A 15,932-nucleotide genomic window follows, 5' to 3' on the forward strand; every position below is an offset into this window, starting at 1 on the left:
ACATTTAAATTATTCTTAAGATTTTTTAGTCCTGAACATGAATAAAGAAGATATTTACAAAACTACTATAGATTCTCTTATTGTTCTAAACCACACGTGTAATTAGCTCTGATATTTTCAGTGTTGCTCATTGGATCTTCAAGTTAAATAACACACAGAACAGTCATTCCCAGGATGTGAAATGTCATCACTACAAGTAGCACACAGCAGTAACATAAAAACAATAAGAGATCATAACTAGACTAACTAGACAATATAAAGGTGACGCTTAGACAATGCACAGCTTTAGTGGCTACAAGTAATTATCCAGAGGCTGGGAAACATTGTTATTTAATACAAAATCCTATTATGTGATACTTGTGATTTTCATAGGATGTCAATTGATCTCCCCAAAAGTACAGACTACACCTTAGATAACTATGAGGGATATCCATCACAGAAGTCACCTACTGGTTAGGTTGGATACCTTCAACCAACAGACATATTTTTATTTTTATTTGTCAATGCAAAGGAAACTGTTGGTTATAGCAGGTGTACAAGGTGAAAAAAGAGCTCATAATCCAATGTTTAATTGCTTTTTAGGTTTCAGTCTGAATTTTTTGCATAATTATTACTGGTTATTTATGTACCAATAACTCTCGGCGGAGCTGCTGGTCTAAGCGGGCTTGTTACCTTCACTCTCCTTCACTCTGTTTTACCGACATCGGGTCTAGGGTTCCGTTGAGTTTACCTCTGGACGATACACGCACCAACACTTGAATACGTTTTCAATGCTTTATTAAACGATTTACTAAGGAAGTAGCAGGAAAGAGGCAGAAAGGAAACTGCAGAAGAAACTCAAATATCTTCTTGTAAGATTCTTGACAAATGTCCTGGTAGAATTTGGATATTACAATAGAATGCGCTCCCCTCGTGGGACACACTCTTTGCTCGCCTGGATAGGCCTCTCTCACTTGCCTAGCAGCCAGTACGTAGCATGAACAAAAGTCTCTGCCACAGACTTGTTTGGGATAAACCTGTACGATCCTCTGCCACAGGACGTATTGGTTTTCTGTAATGAACGTCAGTCACAGTGCTTGAACCTTTAAGCCAACCCGGCAACACTATGCTGTATAGTTACTTTTAGGATACGTCCTCCTACCGAGTCACCAGGCCCCTCTCCAGACCAGCACGCTGCGTGATCCTTCCATGACGGATCCTCCCCTGGGATCTTTTCAGTTGTCCAGCTTCTTCCCTCTGGATAGACAGCTCAGGACCATTCCTTGGCTGCTGTGGTAGGCCCCAGACAAGCTTCTGGGCCCACCCCTGCACCGCAGCGACATGGGCCTCCGGAACGGAGGACCACGAGATTGCTCTCTAATGCATACCTGTCGGCCAGGAGGGCCAGCAGGTGGCTGTAAAATGACCCCCACAATATGGCGTCTGTCCCATAAATGCCCTCGCCCAGAATGCAACTCGGAGGACCACCTCCACCGTGTTGTCTCCGGGACAGAAGAGCATCCATATGCTTCGACACGTTGCCTTTCCAACAGTGACCAGTGATAACAGCGACACCCACCGGTCAGTATGGAAACACACACAACGTCAGCCAAGCTGGAACAGAGGCAAACCTAACCTATTTAACGAACAAGTTACTAAATTTACCTAACATATGGTAGATCGCAAATCTACCAGCGCTACATTTATAATGGGCCAGTAAATTGGACAAGGCTGTTATCTTATTCATATATACCCTAATTTATTTCACTTAACCAGTCCTATCAAAAAACAGCACATAAACACCACTAGTAAGATATTATACTATAAGAGTCAGAGCACTCCAGGGAATACTTGCATACAAAATACACACAACTAAAGTTTTTGTCAAGCTCTATAATTCAAATGTAACAGTGCTACCTGGCTCACTACTGCAATGTCTCCTGATTTGGATGTTTTTTCAATTATATGAGTTCTAATGTTTCCATGCATACCAGCCATGCTACACAAAGAGAACTCGTCCTCTGGGACACAAGTCATATAATATTTGAAATTAACAGGGTTCCAGGTTATCAAAGCGTCCAGGTTCAATATCAGTTTTCACTGACTCAACACGATGAGCAAATCATATGCCTAAATACTTTGAAAACGAATCAGCATCTCAAATTTTCTAATCATACATTGGACACAAGACACTTGTATATCCCACTCCTCTGTCTTCAGTATCCACTATAGCTGGTCAGTGTTGTTTACAATCTGTCACTATGCGTCTTAATGACAAAGTGCAGTACACTCAAGGGCTTTCCAAGGCTCACTAGAGAAGTCTTCATGCACATACCTAACTCCAGAAAATCTCAAAATTTAAGTCTGCCTTCGCAACCATTGAGATAAATTTATGTAACTAACCAAAGAAAATAAATTCATTTTCAACTTCTAGGGACCTGACTTTTGAAGCAATAAATCCCAGGGCCCACACAGAAAGTAAGGGAAATCTCCCCAGTAGTAATACAAACAGCAGTAAAAAAAACTGACAGAAGTTCTAACCCTTTCCACTCTACTAAATAAATGGTGTTTTATTTCTATCGGTGTTTTGCATATTTCCCTCACTTTCTAAAATGGAAGCCAATAAGAGGGTGAGGATCAAATTCCACAACCGGGCTGCAGATAGCAACAAACATCTATGAGAATTTCTAATCCTTCCCCACTAGGATGTTTAGTCCAGGAAGGGTCACGCAATGACCACACACATCAAAGCTTTGGATTGATATCCAAGTTGATATTTATTGGACGGGTACAAATTCTGCTACCCAAATTATGTCTAGAGTATACCTATACCCAGAAAGGGTTTAGAACCAGGGTTATTAGGCATAGTAGACATGTGCTTCTAGGTGGTAAATGCAAAGATAAATCCTTCCACTGTCAATGACTGACTTAATTATTTATCTGCTGGTCAATATATATAACTTTATATCCGGACCCTCTCATTTATATTACCTGGTACAGGTACATTTTTGTTTCAACCTTCATTTTTCATCACCTGCATGAACCTTGGTCCTTGTGCCTTTCCCTGGTTCCATCCTTTACTTTTTGCTCTCCCTCCCAGCTGCTTCTCACACATCCATTCAGTCATATTCCCTTTGCATTCTTGCAATTTCTGTGTATTTTGTTACCCAGTTTATTGCTACCACCCAATCACTGCTTGGTTTCCCTGGATGATTTTCCTTGATGTCTATCATCATCACCCTTCTTATTCTTTTCGTTAAACCACATCCTTTTCCTCACCCCTTTAACTAGGGTCTTTGGTATTGGTTCCCTTCTGTACTCTTCTGTGGTCTCCTTCATTATTGCTTTTTGGTGTTCCACTCACTCACTCCCACTGTTTGGACCATAGATATATAATGTATTCGCTATGCTTATATACACATTCCTTCATTCTTTATTCATGCAGAGGTTTGTCTCCTTGCGGCCTCATTTGTGTCTTCCCCAGTCGCCACGGGAGACGGGCCTGAATTCTGTTTGCACTTCAGCATGGGTAAGCAGCCCCCCCTTACCTGTTTACTAATCATCATTTTTACCCTCTCAAAATAACCCCCCCCCTTTTCATGTTTTGGTATTACCCCTTTCATCCCCTTTCACTATGAAAAATATTTATATCCTATTGTATTGTATTTTTCACAGATACATTTCCTGATGAAGCGGGTTTCCCGCAAAACTAGTCGAATTTGAAATTCCATGTTATCTGTGCATTTTATATATATAGTTTGTATTATATATCCCTTTGACTTTTTGTATAAATAAAATTGTGTTTTATATACTTGTTTATTATTTCTGCTGTTTATCCCTTGTTACTTGTACCAAGATAGTCTGCTTGCACCTCCCCCTTGGAGAGCTCGAAATTGGGGTCCCTGCTCCCGATTTTTCAGTTAATATTTTTTACATCATCAGTACAAAAAAGCCCCATATATGGGTTATTTACCCAATCACTCATTGTAGTGATTAAGGTGAAAATTTATTTTGCAAAGAATATCAAAACAAGTGCAAAGAAAATGGAAAAAAAAAAAAAAAAACGGGATTTTTTTCTTGCACATAATTGGATGATTAAAATCATAAAATCAACACAACGTCACCCTATTCATTAAAGTGGTATAAATCCAAAAACAAAAAGGTATTAAATTGCAGCTTACCAATTCTTAGATGTGATGGCTGCATTACTTTTCTTTTTTTTAGGCTTCTTCCCTGAATTTTCACCAGGTGATCCATCCAGTAAGTCTGTTATTTTACAACATACTTTAACCACTTGCCCACTGGGCACTTATACCCCCTTTCTAACCAGGCCAATTTTCAGCTTTCAGTGGTCTCACATTTTGAATGACAATTACTCAGTCATGCAACACTGTACCCATATGACATTTTTGCCCTTTTTTCACACAAATAGAGCTTTTTTTGTGGAATTTAATCACCACTAGACTTTTTCTTAGATGAAGAAACAGCGAAAATTTTGTAAAAAATGCATTTTTTTGTTTCTGTTATAAAATTTAGCAAATTAGCAATTTTTCTTCATACATTTTGGCCAGAATTTATACTACTACATATCTGGTAAAAATAACCAAAATCAGTGTATACTATTTGGTCTTTGTGAAAGTTAGAGTCTAAAAGCTATGGTGCCAATCACTGAAAATTAATCACACCTGATCACACCTGATGTACTGACAGCCATTTCTTGAGACACTAACAAACCAGGACAGTATAAATATCCCCCAAATGACCCCTTTTTGGAAAGCAGACAATGCAAGGTATTTAGTAAGAGGCATGGTGAGTTTTTTGAAGTTGTAATTTTTTTCCCGCAATTCTTTGCAAATTAAGGTTTTTTTCTCTCACATGGCATATGCATACTTGCAATTACACCCCAAAACACATTCTGCTACTCCTCCTGAGTATGGGGATACCACCTTTGTGAGACTTTTTCACATTCTGGCCAGATACAGAGGCCCAACATACAGGGAGTAACGTCAGGTGTTCTAGGGACATAAATTACACATTTCATTTTTTGACTACCTATTACACTTTTGAAGGACCTGGAGCATCAGGACAATGGAAACGCCCAAAAAATCACCCCATTTTGGAAAGCAAACACCCCAACACATAATCTAGGAGGCATAATGAGTCTTTTGAACATGTAATTTTTTCCACAAGTTTTTGGAAAATGTGGAAAGAAAATGAAAAAGTTGTCAATTTTTTGTCAAGATAATTCTAACACATTGCATACACATAGAAAAAAATACACCCCAAAACACATTATGCTACTCCTCCTGAGTATGGCAATACCACATGTGTGAGACTTTTACACAGCCTGGCCACATACAGAGGCCCAACATGCAGGGAGCACCATCAGGCTGAGCACTGATGTGGCATGGATCAGGCACAGATGAGTACTGATATGGCATGGGTGTGGCACGGATGAGTACTGATTTGGCATTAATGTGGCATGGATGAGCATTTATCTTGCATGGATGTGGCACGAATGTGCACTAATGCGGCATGGATGAGCACGGATGAGGCATGGATGAGCACTAATGAGGCACAGATGAGCACTGATGTGGCATGAATGAGGCATGGATTATTATTATACACTATTTATATAGCGCAAACAGTTTACGCAGCACTTTACAATGTGGAGGGGGGACAGCACAATTACAGTACAGTTCAATACCGAAGGGACAGAAGGGGCCTGCTTGTAGAGCTTAAATTCTAAAGGGAGGGGGTGGTGGTACAAAAGGTAATAGATGCGTGGAATGATTGTTAGGTGGGTGTGAGATAGGCTTCCCTGAATAAGTGAGTTTTCAGGGATCTCCTAAAGGTGGACAGGTTAGGGGCTGATCGGACACACTGGGGAAGGGAGATCCAGAGGATGGGAGAGGCTCTGGATAAGTCCTGAAGGCGAGCATTTTAGGAGGTAACAAGAGAGCTAGAGAGCAGGAGATCCTGGGAGGAGCGGAGGGGACAATTTGGGCGATATCTGCAGACGAGGTTGGTGATGGAGCTGGGGACGATGTTGTAGAAGGCCTTGTATGTTGTGGTTAGCATTTTGGGGTAGGGGAAGCCAGTGAAGGGTTTGGCAGAAAGGGGCAGCAGTCACAGATTGGTTAATGAGGTGTATTAGTCTAGCAGCAGTATTCACAATAGACTGAAGGGGGGATAGCCTACATAAGGGTAGGCCATTAAGGAGAGGGTTGCAGTCGTCAAGGCGTGAATAAGTTGCTTTGTGGTGTCATTAATCGGGAAGGGTCGAATTCTGGAGATGTTGTGGAGGTTAAGGCGGCAGGATTTAGCCAGTGATTGGATGTGGGGGCTGAAGGAGAGGTCAGAGTCAAGGATTACACCCTGCACCCTGGCATGTGCGGAGGGACCAGTGGTTGTGCTGTTGATCTTAATGGTGAATTCATGGGGGGGGAGCCGGGAAGAAGGAAATATAACAAGCTCGGTTTTAGAAAGATTGAGTTTGAGAAAGTGGTGTGACATCCATACCAATATGTCATTCGGTAAGTTTGAGATCCATGAGGAGAGCGAGAGGGTGAGTTGAGGAGTGGAGAGATAGATCTGGGTGTCATCGGCGTAGAGGTGGTATTGAAAGCCATGAGAGGTTATCAACTGGGCCAGGGAAGAGGTAAAGAGCGAGAATAGGAGGGACCCAAGGACGGAGCCTTGGGGTACCCCAACAGAAAGAGGAAGAGGAGCGGAGGAGATGGAGTTGTAAGTGACACTGAAACAACTGTGTCAAAGGCAGCAGAGAGGTCTAAGATTGTGAGTATGGAGTAATTGCCATTGGTTTTAGCAGTTAGTAGGTCATTGGTGAGTTTTAGTAGGGCAGTTTCAGTGGAATGTTGTGGACGGAAGCTGGACTACAGGGGGTCGAGAAGGTTGTTGTCCGTGAGGCAGCGACTCATTCGGTCATGGACAAGGCGTTCGATGAGCTTGGAGGCAAATGGGAGCAGTGAGATGGGTCTTAAGTTATTCAAACAGGTGGGGTCTAGTGAGGGTTTTTTAAGTATGGGGGTAACCAGTGCATGTTTGAGCGGGGAAGGAAAGGTGCCGGAGGAGAGGGAGAAGTTGAAGATGTGGGTTAGAGAGTTTAGAATAGAGTGGGAAGGTGGTCGCAGTAATTGTGAGGGGACAGGGTCCAGGGGACAGGTGGTGAGGTGGGCCATGGAGAGGAGTTTATCAACTTCATCGGTGGTAACTGGGCAGAAGGAGGCATGGATGGGCACAGATGAGGCGAGGATGAGGCATGGATGGACTTGTATGAGGCACAGAGAGGCATGGATGAGGCACAGATGGACATGTATGAGGTACAGATGGACATGTATGAGGCACGGATGGACATGTGTGAGGCACGGATTGGCAGGGATGGGCACAGATGAGGCATGGATGGGCATGTATTAGGCATGGATGAGGCACGAATGGGCATGTATGAGGCACGGAAAAAAATTAGACTCTCAAAAGTTGGTGTGAAGAATTGCCACCATCCCTAAATAGTACAAAGAAGAACCTCACGAAAATGGGATTTTAAGGGCAAAATCACTTTAAAAAAAAATTATATTGATTAAAAAGTACAATTTTTATTATACAAAAATTAAAAACAATTTCTACAAAAAACGAATATAAAGACAATACAATTACAGTGCATTACAGTAATGACAAAAATTCAAATCCAACGCGTTTCGAAATGGTTAATTATGCAATCTTCCTCAGGGATAATTTTTGCCATTTCTGAAAAGTACAAAACGTAATATAAATATACATGCATCTCATAACATGCAAATAAAGCCTGTGTTGAAATATATATAAAAAAAAACTTAAATAAATAAATAAAAAAATAGTGATTGACATGAAAGTTTCCAATGGTTCATCGACTATCCACCAGATCTATATAGATCTGTTTTTTGGGTTTTTTTTGGCTTTACCTTATGCTGTGTGTTCCTCCCACAGATTTCCACATCATTGCCCTCTACATTTTTTGACAAGGCGGTTTTTCGCCTTTTCAATTTGGCGACTCTCTTGGATCTCAAAATCCAGGGGTTCCTTTGCATGATTAAAGGCCTATATAGATCTGGTGGATAGCCGATGAACCATTGGAAACTTTCATGTCAATCACTATTTTTGTAAGTTGTTTTTTTTTTTTATATATATATTTCAACACAGGCTTCATTTGCATGTTATGAGATGTATGTATATTTATATTACGTTTTGTACTTTTCAGAAATGGCAAAAATTATCCCTGCGGAAGATTGCATAATTAACCATTTCGAAACGCGCTGGATTTGAATTTTTGTCATTACTGTAATACACTGTAATTGTATTGTCTTTATATTCCTTTTTTGTAGAAATTGTTTTTAATTTTCGTATAATAAAAATTGTACTTTTTAATTAATATAATTTTTTTCAAAGTGATTTTGCCCTTAAAATCCCATTTGCTTGAGGTTCTTCTTTGTATGAGGCACGGATGGACATATACGAGGCACCGATGGCCATGTATGAGGCACAAATGGACATGCATGAGATTCGGATGTGCATGTATGGGCACAGATCAGCGCTATGGGCACCTCAGATCCAGTCCATTCGCTCTGCTGCACCAACTCCATCCTCACATGTTGTACCCATCTCGTGTGAGGAGAGGCGAGAGAGCTGAACCGAGCATGCACCAGTTTGTTGGACAGAGCGATTAAGTGGTAAAGGGCCACTGGCATTGGCCCTTTACCCTGATCTGTGATATACTGGGTTCAGAGGACCCAGTGATCACGGATGCTTCCGGGTGTGCACCCCAGGGTTCAGGAGGATGTCAAAGTACGCCCTCCCAGGACTAGCTGACCACGCTGTAGCCGTCATTCGGCTATGGCTTGGTCGGCAAGTGGTTAACAGACCAAGCTGTCCAGGCAAAGTAACAGTTAGAGTGTTAGAACAAATCATTTACCACTTGCATGGGTATCTACAATAGTCAGCTTTTATTCATTTATGTAAAACAATTATCCCAAAAGGAAATGGTGCTGTCCAAAGGTGTCTGCTTTACTACATCATCCAATATGTAGACACCCTAAGACAGGAAGCGCGTTACTGGCTGGATCAAGTCAAATAAAGGGAAAAAACTAATGCAGCCACTACATCTACATCACAAGGATTGGTAAGCTGCAATATATTATGCTGTTCAATATCACTAAGGTAAGTAAAAATTTATGTTACAAAGAGAAAAAACAGAAAATAAACAACTTAGCTAAGTGAATGAGGTGAAGTTGTGCTGACTTGAATCAACTAATCATGTGTGAGCTTTTTTTTTTTTTTTTTTTTTTTGCACACTCTTTGCAAAGTGAATTTTCGCTTTGTTTCACCTCATTCACATAAAGTAATAGAAAATTCACTTTCAAAGTGAATATGTTCTACTCCTTTCAATCAATCATGCTTTCAGCCATGCTGTACTCCTATTTAACTACATAAGCCCTGTTCAATAGGTTTTTATTGAAATTTTTCATATTAAAAACAATACAACAGAGAAATACACCCCATAAACAGTAATGGTTTGCCAGTCACAGCATAATTTTGTAAGTTGTATTGATGTCAAATTCTGACGGTCCAGGATATTATTCCAACAGTATGAATGGCTGGTTTCAAATATGGTAGCATAAGCTACCCACAGATTGATTTAAATTTGGCTGGTTTAGCAGGGATCGGACAAATTTCAATCCATGAGCACTGTGGATATACAGACTTCTGTACAAGCGCACTGGCTGGAAAATTTCCTCTCGACCAGTGATGCAGGCTATAGCCTGCTGCACCGATCAGTATTTTCTGATGGCGGGGAAGCCTTCCCACTGTCAGAATGCAACGACACAGCAGGAGGATTCCCCCATCCACCTTGAATGTATTGATGAGGGAATTGGGTCAGTATTTTTTTTTTTTGTCGTTTAACCTGCTGGTTGAACAAAAAAAAATCTGACTCTTCTATGGCCAGCTATAGAATAAAAATATACTTATATTCACTGTGTTAGTTGATGGTTTCAGATACAAATCTAAAGATTTCATTCTCAACCACATTATCTTAATATCTTAAACAAAGTTATGACTAAGAAATCAAGGAAATGTTCTGATTAAAAGAGGTGATCATAGCAAACAGGTGTTACTAAGGCTTCATATGCACCCTGCCTACATTTACTGAAGCAATGGGAAAATGCAAAACATATTGCTACGTTTTGCATTTTCCCGCAGCCAGCGGTCAAAACCTTCCTATCCTGAATGTGATTCTTCCGCATTCAGGAGAGGGAGGTTGAAGCTCGCCTAACCTCTGCTAAAAGCCTATGTGTACATTGACACATAGGATTTCAGGGAGTTGAGTTCAGGAGCTTTGGCAAAAAAAGGCAAAAGCTTCTAAACTCAAGTTTAGGAGCTGCTAGTGTACATGAAGCCTTAGGGCACCAAAACTACGCATCTACAGGTCCCATTATAAAAATTTGTCCCTGGTTAGAATCTCTCAGGATTTTATTGCTGTCTGTGACTATTGCTTTCAGGACAGAAAGTGATGAGAATTCAAAAATGTTACACTTGCCACCTGAACAGGAGATGAGTGGAAACCTTTCCGTGGTGGACATCTGTCCCAGGACATGCCATCTCACAGGACATCTCCCCTGACTTTGAAGTGGCTTCCTCTCACTTCCAGTTGAGTCTCCGGGACAGGAAGTGAAGGACCATCTCCCCAACAGGACAAAGAAAAACTGAGAGTAGTTTGAACCATTTCCTTATCTACTGAAAACTTTATTTAGTTTATTCAATATTAGCATTGCTTTTAGTCCTAACAAGCTAGAGCTGACTATAAAATGCACTCAGGCTGATTGTTGCCCTTTTAATTTCTTGGAAATCACTGCTTAGTCTATGGCACGCTTTAATCTCTAATATCTGCAAGATGGTTTTAACAGTGACTAAGCAATGAGGCATAACAAACAATTTAACTGCCACAAAGATAACTACTTAAAATGGGAGATCTTATTCTTGGTGCAATTTTCTGTTTTATATTGTATCAGTCGACTAACGAGCCCGACAAGCAATTTGTTTAATCCTGAGGACATGCAGGGCCGCAGTCAAATAAATGTGTTATTGCTTTTAATAAAAACTTTCCCTAACTGGAATCCCTGAGGAAAGTTTTCACAACTGTCTGACTGCTGTATAGGAACTCACAACAAAAGCATAAAAGCGGATGGTTTAGACATTATAATAAAATTTCTTCCCTTTTATCTAATAAAAGCACTTTTTACATGTCACCACAAAGGCAGTACGCTGCAGAAATCTGATAGGGCCACTTCTAGACAGCTGAGTAATGGGTGAAAGCAGCAACAGCTGGCCAATGATTCATTTTTTTCCCCCTAGCAACCTTGTCTTTCAAGGGTTCAATCGGCACTGTGTCAAATGAGCATAAAAGAGAACAGATCAGGTAATTTGACAAACTGGGATGTAGGCTTAAACAACTGGACTGTTTATTAAGTCACAAAACAGTCTGTGATACGGGGGTGATTTCCGTCTAGACAGAACAAGTGGAGAACACATTAGCAGGAAAGGAGGAAGGAGTGATGAGAAAAAGCTGCTGGTCTTGGAATCCCCAGGCTGTGTGAGTGTGCAGTGCGTGTAGGGACGGTGCTACCGACTGTATAGTAATCTGTAAGGTACCTTCTTTAAAGGTGATACCTCCCTAAGGCAACAAGTGTAAGTTTATGACTGAGCTGATTAATAGTATAATAGTCTTCTACTCTTTATGACACATGCATGTCTATGATGAGCAGTGTCTAGGTTTTAACATGCTTTTAGGAGTCATTATGAACACTACATCTATACATTTGACCCCAACAGTATGACAAAGCTTACTTTATTGTTTTAGTGTTAGCATTTAAAAAATACATATATAGTGTTGTGTTGTGCAATACAGACCAGGAAGCTTTATGATAGATAATTCAAACCATGCAGAATATTACTCCATGGGTGGTCAATCTTATATGTGAAAGCAAAAGTCTGATCAGTTAATGCTGGCTAACAGCTGGACTTTTGGCATAATAAATTGCCTTGATACATGAATGTATAAGGTTTAAAAAAAAAATGAAAATCTTATATTAATACATGATTAAAATTTGACTGACAGCACTTAGAGTCTTATGACACAAGATATCCAGAGACTGACTTAGCTATTTTTGCAAGGATCCTGGTTTGCCATTTAAGTCAGTCCCCTTTAACTGCAATGACATAATTCTGACAACTGTATTTAGTTAGAGACTGTAAAGCTTGCACTTATTTATGAAGTAAATGGAGGGTTCACCACTACAGGGTGGTAGTGTGAGTGTCCAGAAAATGTAAACAGTGCCACTCCCTAAATCATATACTAGAAAAACAATGCAGGAAAACATGGACTTTAGAGGCACCCAATAGTTAAAATATATATAAATTTTCCTGAACATCATGATCCATAAATAAACATTCATAAAAGTATAGGCTAAAATTACATTTTAAAATCAGGCTGCCAGTATAATCCTGTAGACCAGGGGTCTCCAAACTGTGGCCCGTGGGCTAGATGTGGCCTTTTTTCCTGGCTTTATCTGTCCCTTGGAGGCTTTTTTTTTTCCACTGATACAAGTCAAAGTTCCTTCCATTGACACCAAAGACGTAGCACTATTCCTCCCATTGACACCAACAATGGGAATGGTATTTCTCCCACTGACACCAGAGATGTGGAACTAATTCTCCCACTGACACCAATGGGACGCTATTCCTCACTGACACCAATGATGTAATTTTTTTACACCCACTGACTATCAAGCCTATGGCATTGCTTACCTCCACCGATGCCAGGGCATTTTCTACTCCCACAGGCCACAGTCCGGCCCTGCTAAAGTTTGGAGGACAGTAAACTGGCCCTTAGTTTTGAAAGTTTGGAAACTCCTGTTGTAGACCAAACCAACCCTACAATAACGATGTTAAAGCAAGGAAGGTTGGGAGTCAAGGCTGCCCGATGTTGAGCTACATCAGGCAGCCTTCACTCATACCAACCTTCCCTGGATTCCACTACATTTCAAGCGCCTGTTTGCTTTAACATTGTTATTGTGGGGTTGGTTTGGTCTACAGGATTATACTAGCAGCCTGATTTGATCATTTATTTTAACCTATACTTTTATGAATGTTTTTTCATGGATCATGATGTTCAATAAAATTATATATATATTAACAATTGGGTGCCTATAAAGTCCATGTTTTTCTACATTGTTTTTCTAGTACTTGCATTTAGTTAGTTCACATAGATTTTATCTTAATTTTATTTTTACATCACATGATGTTTCATTCAAAATGATGTTCAATTCACAAACATAAATATAGTGTATGTGTGGAATTGATATTTTTCTCACAGACATTTAATTGCCATCATTTTAAGGGGCCTCAGTAGCTCCTTATTAAAAAAAGAAATTGGTCTTATCATGTTTGCACCACTATGAACCCAGATCGTGTGCTTTTTGATAAACTCCCATTGCTAGCAAACAAAACTTTTCAAAATGTATTAACTCCTTACCAGGTTCAGAAGCACAGCGTGGTTCTGTAAAAGGAAACACAAAAAGAATATGTTTTAAACAGTTTGGGAAAATACCATATACTGTATATCTATATCTATATCTATCTATCTATCTATCTATCTATCTATCTATCTATCTATCTATCTATCTATCTATCTATCTATCTATCTATCTATCTATCTATATAGATATATAGATATATCTATATAGATAGATACAGATATATATATATATATATATATTGTTTTACAACTCACTAGAAATATGGTTGCACAGGGATATAGATAGGCATCAAGCCCTTACAGTGGCCATAAAATAACAAACTGGTAAGTGATACATATATGTAACTGGTTGGTAAGGTGTATAATATGATTATAGCTACATTAGCTACACACATACCAGATACAAAACAATCAGCAGCATTCAAGCCTAATGGCCAGCAAAAATAATCCTAACTGGAACCAAATGGCAATGTTTTTAAAGTGTGGCCCCTACTAATATATAATGGCACTCACACTGGGCACATACAGTATATAACAATGAATAAAGCGAGAGAAAGTTGTTCAGCAGGCCCCCTCTGTAAAAGTGAAGCAACATGGAAGGACCAGACCTGCTCAAGGAACCTGCAGAATATCTATGCATCCAATAAAATAAAAAGACATTATTTGCAAGCACTCAGTCTAATGCTACCTATACCGCCAACAGATGAATTATGAATTTCAATGAACTGTTTACTGGCCTGGGAACAATTGTTTTTTATCATGAAAGGAGCAATAGGTCCTTTGACAAAATTGATATTTTACTTGTTTATGCCAAATTATATTTTTTGAGAGAAAGATTGTTTAAAATATCAAACCCACAACTGATTAATTGTTATTACATGTATGATTAAAATTAAGGTAGTAGCCATAGACATTAGTCTATTTCAAGCAAGTTACAAGTGTAATCCAAATGTCAAGCGACATTAAGATTACAGATGAGCCTTTCAATTAGGACTAATGACTTTGGGTGTTCTGATTGGCAGGGAAGTCTGTCTGACTGAAGTCAGGCCAGTAAATGTTTGGTCTTGTTCTTTTAATCAATTCAAAAATCAGAACAGTTTTGCAATGATTATAGGAAGAATAATAAATCTACCTGTCAGGAAATGTTCCATCCGCTGGTAAGACCTGTTATTTCGCATGCAGTACTGAGGTCCACCAGCAGGTGTCTCCTGGCAGTTTGGAACTGTCAGGAGAGCTTTTCCCTGTTAATAGTATATCATCTTTGGGCCGCAGTACTGGCGTCCACCAGCGGATGGATCCTGGCAGTGTGGAGCAGACAGTACCTCCTACAATCAGGTGTCACTTGAGGCCAATCACAGGCCTATAAATACCTGGCAAACATTCACATGTTTGCCTTGATTTCGTCATTGCCTCCTGACCTGCTAGCTATCTGATCCTGATCCTGATCCCTGATCCCTGATCCCTGATCCCTGATCCCTGATCCCTGATCCCTGATCCCTGATCCCTGATCCCTGATCCCTGAGCCCTGAGCCCTGAGCCCTGAGCCCTGAGCCCTGAGCCCTGAGCCCTGAGCCCTGAGCCCTGATCCTGTCCCTGTCTCCCTGTCTGGGACCCTATCCTGTCCCACCTGTTACCTTGGATCCCTGCCTGCAGTCTGACCCATCCATCCTCTCCCTGTCCTGTGTTCCATACCCCATCTACTGACTTCCCTGTGTATGACCTTGGCCTGGCTTATGTTTACGTCTCTGGAACATTCCCTGCTGATCTGCTGTGTATGACCCTGGCCTGGCTATTGTTTATGAACCTGGTATTTCCCATTTATTGCATTTATCTGTCTATTGTTATTTGTAGGTCTCTGTCTGTGGTTGGTTGTTGCACTGTGTCATATTGGAGTTGGTTGTTATTTATTACTCACTTTCCTTAATAAATTAATATATATTTTCACTTATATACGTTTGGGTGTCCTCTGTCGCAGATCACACGGTTCTGGTCACACCAGTTCCTGACAGTAAATCAAGGCCATCTCTGACCAGAAGTGACTGCGCAAAGGAACCATTGTAGTGCTATGAAAATGCAATCAGAAACAGTTGTTCTCCTTGCCTCACTGGTGTTGGAGGATAACAATTACTGTCGTCTGGTATTGAAAGAGTGGGCCAGGGATCAGCTCCTGGAGTGTATCCATCTGGCCCATTCTCTGGTTGATCAGGGTAGATTGCTATTTGAAAATGTTCAGCCTCTGATCCAGCTGTGTGCAGAGCTAGCCTTGTCCAGTACTCCAGAGGGCAGGGATGATTTTTCTCCCCCCTTCAGTTTTGATCAGGTTGAGTCTCTGGTGTGGTTATTAGAGGATGACCCAGCCTTTTTCAAG

General features: G+C 40.4%; 1 protein-coding gene across 2 annotated transcripts in view; it reads right to left on the bottom strand.

The window, feature by feature from the left end:
• The window catches only part of PALLD (palladin, cytoskeletal associated protein), a 486,054-nt gene that overhangs the window by 245,415 nt on the left and 224,707 nt on the right, over positions 1–15,932 (bottom strand). For both annotated transcript variants that reach the window (XM_073606212.1, XM_073606220.1), the window contains one exon: positions 13,562–13,585. In XM_073606212.1, the coding sequence (XP_073462313.1) occupies positions 13,562–13,585 (24 nt within the window). The remainder of the gene's footprint in view (positions 1–13,561; positions 13,586–15,932) is intronic.

Source organism: Aquarana catesbeiana, linkage group LG01, assembly GCF_042186555.1.
Source record: "Aquarana catesbeiana isolate 2022-GZ linkage group LG01, ASM4218655v1, whole genome shotgun sequence".
Lineage (NCBI taxonomy): Eukaryota > Metazoa > Chordata > Amphibia > Anura > Ranidae > Aquarana > Aquarana catesbeiana.